Source organism: Chiloscyllium plagiosum, unplaced genomic scaffold (genome assembly GCF_037043375.1).
Source record: "Chiloscyllium plagiosum isolate Xiang-an unplaced genomic scaffold, Cpla_swu_hap1 HiC_scaffold_27, whole genome shotgun sequence".
Lineage (NCBI taxonomy): Eukaryota > Metazoa > Chordata > Chondrichthyes > Orectolobiformes > Hemiscylliidae > Chiloscyllium > Chiloscyllium plagiosum.
In genome coordinates, this window is record NW_028270165.1 from 65,574,211 (window position 1) to 65,583,680 (window position 9,470).

The 9,470-nt window shown below is 40.0% G+C and overlaps 1 protein-coding gene across 1 annotated transcript in view; it reads left to right on the forward strand.

Annotated features, from left to right (window-relative positions):
• LOC148144496 (scavenger receptor cysteine-rich type 1 protein M130-like) overlaps positions 1-9,200 on the forward strand; it is a 45,272-nt gene extending 36,072 nt beyond the window's left edge. Inside the window, exons 10-16 of the mRNA XM_087975353.1 lie at positions 2,229-2,546; positions 3,743-4,083; positions 4,270-4,600; positions 4,937-5,053; positions 6,412-6,519; positions 7,786-7,899; positions 9,091-9,200. Coding sequence (XP_087831479.1) covers positions 2,229-2,546; positions 3,743-4,083; positions 4,270-4,600; positions 4,937-5,053; positions 6,412-6,519; positions 7,786-7,899; positions 9,091-9,200 — 1,439 coding nt within the window. The remainder of the gene's footprint in view (positions 1-2,228; positions 2,547-3,742; positions 4,084-4,269; positions 4,601-4,936; positions 5,054-6,411; positions 6,520-7,785; positions 7,900-9,090) is intronic.
• Positions 9,201-9,470: the final 270 nt, after the last annotated feature.

Genomic DNA, 9,470 nt, shown 5'->3' on the forward strand with positions numbered 1-9,470 from the left:
ATTTGCAGTGATGTTACCAGAGTTGGAAGGATTGACTTTTTGGGAGAAGATAAACAGACTGGGGCGTTTTTCCCTGGATGGTCAGAGGCTGAAGGGAGACCTGACAGAAGTTTATTATATCAGGAGGGGCATGCATAAGGTGAATAGACAAGGCATTGTCCCCAGGATAGTGAAATCCGAATCTGGAGGGCAGAGGTTAAAAGTAAGGCGAAAAGATTTCTAATGGAACTGAGGGACAATGTTTGTCACAAAAGAGGTTGTACGTATGAAATATCTTGACAGTGAGGTGTTGGAGGATAGTAGAGTTACAACATTTAAAAGTCATCTGGATTTGTGAATAAATAGGAAGGGTTTAGAGATATGTGTGCGGAATGTTGTCAAATAGGAGTGGATTAATTTAGAATACGTGATTGACATGGAGGAGTTGGACTGAAGGGTTTGTTTCTGTGCTGGACATCTCTAGGACTCCATTACTTGAAATGACCGCATTTCTTTCAATTAGTAGAGCTTTTTATCTTCTCTGAGAAACTTTTGATCTTGTGCAGCATTGCAGAGACTGAAAGCGCAGTTTGAATTTTGTAGATAATGCACGAGAGATGGATTCCATACAAAACAAATGTCTTGAGATGTTTCACATGCGAAGTCGCCGCACTGGAATTATATAATATTTTGGGAGTCGTTGTGCGTTATGTATCTCGGGATGGTGATGAGACCCTGAAGGAACGCTTTCATGCTCATTGAAATGTCTAGGCAATGGCTTCTTGGTGAATGTGTGTAAAGTACTCATCTCGAATTACAACCGGGGACATTGCAACAACATTGGAATGCTGTGCGGTAGATATAAGCAACTGTGTGACTTGTGATCAATCAGAAAAGCAGTTTGCAAGCAGTGAGCTCAGGGAAGGTCTCCTCTCGTGTCAGGTCCAGCGCACAAGTTGTCAAAAATTCCATTGTGCAGAATAAATTACAAACATCTGTTATGCTGTTGACGTGATGGAAGCTTCACTTTTCCTCTATAAAGATCATAAAATGGTTCGTTAGAAGCTGAAGACAGTGTTTTAAGGGCGAACAAGTTTATTCTCAAACTGCAAGAAGCATGATTTAGACCAGAGCAGAAAACTGTGTGCAGTTAAGGAATCCATATCAGAGGATGGATTTGACAGTAATGGAGACAATGCAGTGGGCAACGTCTGAGAGATTTTCTTGAGATGAACAACATTTAGCTATGAAGACAACTTGGCCAGATTTGGATTCATTTCCTTTGAACAGAGGCGACTGAGTATGGGCAGGATTGAGGTGTATAATAAGCAAGAAGGAATCTTTCCCCTATGTTATGCAATTGCTTACCTTGCGGCATAGAGTTAAGGTGATGGACAGAAGGTTCAGAGGGACCTGAGGATATTCTTTTTCATCCACTTGGGGCGGGGGAGTAGTCTGGAACTCACTGCCTGTAAATGTGGTAGAGGCAGAAACGTTAGGGAAATCTAAGATATATTTAGATGTGCACTTGTGATGCGAAGGAGTTAAGGACGAACCCAAGTGCTGGGAAATGAGATTAAAATATTTAGAAGCTTGTTTTTGACAGAAACAAAATTGGTAGGCCGAAGGTTCTTTCTCTGTGCTGAAGACTTCTTAAATCCGTGATTCTGTGAATTAGTTCTGGACCTTTGTATCTAAGTACACGTGATAATAACCTGAAATGACTTTTCGTCCCCTTTCAGTATTTACACTTCTACAACTACTCAAAGTGCTATTGCTGTCATGCTAATATATATGTTGTCTTTCAGTTATATTCTCGTAAGGTATAGTATTCTCATGTGCGCTGATGAATGAAAGCTGAGACGGTATTTATATTGGATAAACGTACAGTTATGTGCACTATAAAATAGGTTGAGCATTAGACAAAGTAACACGTGGACAGACATAAATGGAGTGACAGGAAGAGAAAGCACAAATGCAACTGTTTGCAAAATATTTCTCGGAATGTTCAATATAGAAAGGGAAACTTAACCTGGCAGTACCAGGTGCAATAAGATATTTTGAAACATTTCTGTGCTGTCCATTCTTGCTAAAAGGTTACACTTGATCGATTAATTTTGCAAGAAATTAAGTTTCAGCACAATAAGTATTTCTCATGAGAACATTTAAAACGCTCTTTCCTGTATCTATACACTATGTTGCCCTGAGTGATGAAGGGAATGTGCATTAAATGTGTAATTCTTTCACAGATCACTTTCAGTTAAGGCTGTCAGATGGTGGAAGCCCTTGTGCTGGTCGAGTGGAGATTTACTACAATGGAATATGGGGCTCAGTTTGTGATGATTCATGGGATGTGGTAGACGCTGAAGTCGTTTGTAAACAACTGGGTTGTGGAAAAGCACTGGATATGACACCCCCTTCCTCCTCTGGACCGGGCTCAGGCCACATTTGGTGGAAGGATGTGAAGTGTTCTGGAAACGAGTCATTTCTCTGGGAATGTCCTTCAGTACCATTGGGTCACCAAGACGACTGTTCTCATAAAGAGGATGTGAGAATTATGTGCTCGGGTGAGGCCATTCTTCAATGCTTTTAATTTGCTCGAATGTTGTAGGTGAGACGTCATGCTGACGTATGTTCACTGAACTCGAAGGAATGTAGAGCAGCGGCAGTAATTTAAAGAAACGATCTCTGACACTTACATGTACACAAAAAGTGAAAGAACAATTCGTTTCTCTAATCTAACTTGCTTTTCTGTCAGTTTTTTAAATCTTCTATTGATACACGTCGCGTTTGTCATGAAAAGTGTCATTTTTGATCTGTTGTCACGACTCCAAGTGGATGTCAATATTGCCCTGATTGTCATAAAGGGTTTGCTAAAAATGAATTCCAAATTTATGATCTTTACTTTTGTAACGAGCCACCAGAAATATGAGACATGTTCGTGTGTCTATCGAACTATTTGTGGCTCGAAAATGAAGGAGTGATTTTTTTTTTCTTTATGTTTCCGAGCAGACTTCACTGTATCAGACATAGCTCCTGTACAATTGTATCAGACCTGTACTGCCTGTTTATTACTGTGCACTTGCGGTTTTCATGATTTTTCAGAACGGTAAAAAGATTCCGTAATTTGCTTCCAACTGAGCAGTTTGAAACTTCCCTGGTGATACAAAATTAAAAGTGATTGCATATCTATCTATCTATATATATATATATATATAATTGAACAGCCATGATATCAGAACCAGTTCCAGTGGATCGTCACTTCTGCAAAGTGGACAATTTAACTTTAACACAGGCTTTCTGTTTTCTGTCAGTTTCTGCTTCTCGACCATTTCGGGTTCTCAAACAGTTCGCCAGATTCTAGTAGTGCCTTGGTCAAGTCCTTCTAAACTCCATGCACGATACACATTTGGCTCACTCCTTTTTTCATTGCAATATGTGTCATGAAGAAAACTGAACACAACGATCCGCGGATGCAGCGAATCGAAAACAAAAAAGGAAAATTTCTGGAAAATCTCATATGTCTAGCAGCATCCGTCGAGACAAAGAGACAACGTTTCATGTCCAGAGACACTTCCTCAATTCAGAATACGCGTCACTGGACCTGGAGATTTGTCTGTGCTTTCTCTCTTCACAGATTCTGTTGAGTTTCTCCAGCAATTACCTTTGTTCATATCATGCATCCTGCTCGTTTCGGCAATCACAGGACACACCAGCGATATGAACAATCTAACATTCTGGATATCTGTTATTGTTTGAACAGAACACAAGGTGCTGCGGCTGGTGAATGGAAAGCATGGCTGTGAGGGAAGAGTGGAGGTGTTCTACAATGGGACCTGGGGAACAGTGTGTTCAGACACATTGGATCCACACGTTGCCAAAGTGATTTGTAAACAGCTGCACTGTGGTGCGTTCCAGTATGTTGAGTACGACGCTCAGTCATTCGGAGCAGGAACGGGAACTATTTGGCTCGATGAGATGGAGTGTCTGTCACACGAGTCGACACTGTGGCAATGTCACACAGATCCGTGGGGTCAACACGACTGTCAACACCGGGAAGATGCTGGTGTAGTTTGTTCAGGTAACATGACAAGCCTTCTCAATGTTCGGGTGTCATTTCAAGCATGAATTCCCAATAGATTGAGCATCTTTCTCCTTCCAACAGAGAGCAATGTGACAAAGGAGCAGACCCTCAGTTCAACTTACTGCCATCAACAATTAGGTGCGTCTTCTTTCTCTATGTGCCAATTCTTGGAGATTCTGCTTTGCACTGCATTCAATAATAATCAGTTCTGTACCACAGATACGCAAGACAGTGTGCACGTGCGTGGAGGAAGCAGCAACTGTTCTGGAAGAGTGGAAATCATGTGCGATAAACGCTGGGGAACGTTGTGTGGCAATTCCTGGGATATAACTGATGCTAATGTTGTCTGCAGAGAGCTGGGATGTGGCTTCGCTCTGTCAGCCCGAGATGAGGCCGCTCTCTCGCAGGAGAAAGATGTTATCTGGCAGAATGATGTGAAGTGTAAGGGAAGAGAATTCTCTCTGTTGGACTGTCTCTCCGCAGCTCCAGCTAAAAGCAAGTGTAACCACAAGGAAATTGCCAGTGTAAAGTGCTCTGGTAAGATTGATGCTGACTGACGTGCGGCATTAATGTTAAAAATCAGGGCAACTATTTGATTTGCTAAGTTACATTGCCCTTTATAATTATTCGTACTTTCTGTTCCACAGGATCCGAGTTGGTGACGGTCTCCCCTTCACCTCCACCTGCGGGTATTTATGAAAGATATTATTATTAGTATTTGTGTTCGCGTTACTTTCCTGAAAAGTGACATTGATGCTGTTGGCATTTTCACGATTTGGATGCGAGTGTCATTGTTTCCTTAATGATGATTATTTACAATTTTCCATGGCAGACCTTAACTATGCTAAACCCATTTGTACTCCCTCTTTTAAGGGCAGGAAAGCCCGTCTATTTCCATGCCTGTTGTCGTCTGTTCATCTTTGGGAGTCTTGTTAATCTGTGAGTTGGTCGCATTACTGGTGGTCATGCAGAGAAAATTGCAAATGAAAGGTAAGCATCATATCTACCGACTGAGCTAACACTGCGTCACTTTCCCTGTTGCATATGTTCTCGGGGCTGTAGAATTTTATTGCACTTTTCCACCGTTTGACTGAGATTGTCACGATTGTGCGTCACCTCTTGGGTTCTGTGTATTTCGAGGGACTTTGCCCAATGAAACGCTAGTTTTAATAAACACTCAGATAATTGCATCAAAACTGTAAATAGTAGTTAAAAGAATATTCTAACTGTGTGAAGTATGCATCAAGTAGTTCAATATATTTGGAGAGAAACTGAATTAAGGTGTAATGTGGCGTTGCTACAGTCATTATCATTGGGAAAGAAATATAAAGACTGCACTTTCTTATCTTTCAATTAACATAGACATGACATTCCAGAGCAGGTCAATGATGGCAACAATATGTCTCCGTTTCATTGAGTTATTTGCAGACTGCCTCTAAATATTTCTTCATTAGTTACTGTTCATTTATGGTTCTTCAGTGTCTGGGTGCTGCTACCACAACCCAAGATCATTGAGAGGATGAAGGGTCCTTTTAAGGGAACTTTCAGGAAGGAAACAAATGGCTTCCATTGACTAAGCAAATGATACTTCTGTACTTTGCACAGTAATTTAAAAGCGTTTGCCTGGGAACCATTTTCCACTAGTTGGCAATGACAATTAACACCAATAACAATCATTTTCTACCCTTTCACGTGCTCTTAATTTTCGTTTACATATAGCCATAAATGCTATGCACTTAGTCTATCACGATCAATGTCATCAAGGTACACCTTATTCCATTCTTGTCCCGTTTTGGTTTTTACCTAATTGTCATAACTATGCAATTGTTTAATGAAAGTAGTCCAATTCTAACAACATAGTTATCAACCTTTTTGGTAAGCGCCACTGTATCTTGAGCATTAATTTGTCATCTCCTCAATGTTATCAAGTTTTTAAAAAAATATAGTTTAATCACATTTTCATTTGTTCATTGCATTAAAGAGTTTCATTTTCTGCACTCAACATCTTCACTCACATGCACCATTGCGAGCTGAGAATTTTCTTGAACAAATATTTGAATCAGCAAAATTAGAACAAAATACCCATATTTGTACCAACAAGAAAATCTCGCTCTTTCTGTTTAACATACTAGGATCGGTAACTGATGTGACATGGAAATTAATCATGGCCTGTTCACTTGTTTTTCCAAGATGTTCTCCCTTCAGCGATAAGTTAACGTTGTGTGAAGATTCTAATCTACAGCATTGTGTGAACTCGTTCTTCTCTCTCCTGGTTCTTCAGATATAAACACCTTGTTTCTGCGAGTGTTCAGCTACAAATGCTGACCAGTCTATTGTTTATTCAACAGAACTTTACCTTGGTGGCAGAGGCTCACGCCTTGGTTTGTACCAAGGAATTTATGAAGAAATTGAGAATATTCCCCCTGGAAAGAGGACTGATCACAAACATGGACCAGGTATATATTTCCTATTGTATAGTGAATCATGACTGGATAAGTGTAGCTTCCATTTAATTTGCAGTCTTCCATGATCAATGACTGAATGAACATGATTATTAGTTAAAACACAGTCGTCGTGTGTGGGAAGCTATCTCATTAACTGTGTCTCTGTCCGCATTTCGTGAGATGAAGAATTTCAATATGATAATTCCCACTGGCCTACATTCCTGATAGATTATTTCTGGCATGCATTTGAAAAGGCAAACAGAACTATCAATTTCACTTCTACCCTGGTTTCACCCTGACCCCTTCAGATGGCTGGACAACTAATCAATTCGTCATTGATTTTAAAATAATATAACTTTTGCAGTAAGTATGGATTACACAGCACCAAAGAGCGGAAGCAAAATTGAGGAATCAATGTATAAACAAATATGATGAATCACAGAAGATGAGTGGTGCTGAAAGTGTGCACATGACTCTGAAACTTTGCAGGTGTTCAGATACAGTGTAAATGAATGGAAAGAAAATGTCTGGTAGATGATAAATGTGAAATTATCCATTTTTGTTGGAATAAAATTAGAAATGACTATTATTTGAACGGACATGGCCTGAAAAGTAGAGATAGCAGATTTAGGACTAAATTGAGGAGGAACATTTTCACCCACAGGATTGAGAATTTATGGAATTCCCTGCCTCATCAGATGTCTTTAGAACTGGGGTGAATAATGTTTTGAACGTTAAAATCGTGAGTAAGTCGAACTGAAGCCACGAAAAGATCAGTTATGATCTTATTGAACGGCGGAACTGGCTGGAACGGTCAGATGGAGTACTCCTGCTCTTAGATCTTATATCATATTCCTTCCCGCAGTGGGTTCACTTGACATTATTCCAGATATTTCTACAGGCACGATTAAAGAACAATACTTTCTGTTGTCACCCTACAATTAATAACATTAAACCTTCAACTATAGTCCTTAAGTCTACGACATACAGGATCAGGATTAGATCATTTGGCTCATCGAGTCTATTCTGCCATTCAATAAGGGCTGATGTGGTTCTCAACCACTTTGATTTGCCTTCTCCTTGGATGTTTTATCCCCTTATTAATCAATAATCTTTGTATTTCTGTTTTAAATACACACTGTTTGGCCTCAATAGCCATCTGTGTTCCATAGATTCGCAAGCCTCTGGTTGAAGAATATTTGCCTCATTCTAAATCTTATTGATCATGGCTTCTCTTGGAATTCGAGTTTGAAAGTAACTCTCCATTTTTATTTTTAGTAATTTATGCTTCCATTGACTCACTCAATCGCATTGAATACTACACCAGCCACAACTTGACTGACAATAATCCCGGATCTGAAAATCTTGAGGTGAAATCCAACAGCATTCCAGGTGTGTATACCATCACTTTCTCTCAATTAATTTTCGTCCAACACCTTCTAAGCTGTCCAAAACTTAACGATTGCAACCCTCACAAGGTAGTGTGACCACTGGAATGTTGGTTAAAGAGAAAATCGCTGTTTTGATACCACATGATCATGGGCATGGTCTGTCCGGCTGTCTTGTTGCTCACAGAGATTATAGAGCCTATGACCTCAACTTGTAATGTGCAAAGAGACGTGCGTTCGATGTCGTTGCTTTCAGGAACTGCACTCACACCCATTCCCGAAGAAGAATACGTCTCCTTCAGCTGAACATTACAAAAACAACCAGGTTATCATTCTAATCGCATTTTTCCAGCACACCTTGGCCCACAGCCTTGTATGTCTTGACATTGCAAGTGCATCACTGAATACTTTTTTGAGCGTGTTTTGCCTCTATCACCCTTCCTGGCAGAAAGTCCAAGATTTCCTGTTTAATTCTCCCATCACTTTTCTGAAATGTATGGCCTTTGGTCATTGATCTCTCCACCATAGAGAGATGTTCCTTCCTGTCTTCCCCAACTACAGTCGTCATCATTTCATGACTCATCGCAGGCATGCCAGCAACTCTGCATGCTCAGCTCCAAGTCAATCAGTTGCAAGACAGATACAGCGGTAGGTCTCTCAGCCCTTCGTAACTCTTCCTCCTTTCAATGAGATAATTCCAAACTATGGTGTGGCCGAAATCCAGCTCCCTACCTTTGAAGCATGTCCATAAATACCTTTGATCAACAATAATCTCGGCCACATTTAAAATTAAGAATTGATCAGACATCAGCTAATTTTTGGGAAATATATTTCCAAACCCTGTACAGCTTTATCCTTTCTTGACATCTTCCCTGAACGGTCTGGCATTAATTCTGTGTATAACACCTCTCGAGCTAAAATAGTCTAATCAGTTGAAGTAGTTTACTTTATGTTACCTGTCTTATCCGGGTTATTATCTTGAATAATTCAATCAGATAACCTTTCAACTTCTCATTTCCACAGAAAACAATCCCAATTTGCATCAACTCTGCTCATTCCGTAACTTCAGAATTATGACCTAACTCTTCTGGTCTCAGTTTCCAGCACTTGCCTTATCTGAGACATTCGTCTCGTTTTCTAGTTATCGTTGTTGTGTATTTCAATTTGTATCAGTGATGCTCATCTTTCTCTCCAGGTCGAATTCGTGGTGAGTATGACGATGTTGAGACTGAAGATGCAGACTGTCATGATGGAAAGTTACAATTGGACAGTGATCCTGATGAACACCCTCACACTTACAGATGATGACAGTGGTCTTTGTTCACTCGGTGAGTCGAATAACAGATACTCACATCTTTAACCACCTTTCTGTGCATTCACACTGCCATAATTCCTTTCCATTCCATGATAATATTATATTTACTGAAAATCCTAGAACAACGTCCAAACCTGTGCCTCATTTCCACAGCTTGTCACTGAGAAAGCAATGTATTATTGGAGAACGATTTTTATTTCAAAAGCATAAAGAACCGTCTTTAAAAATGAATTCGATGCGATTCATCATACACTGCGTTT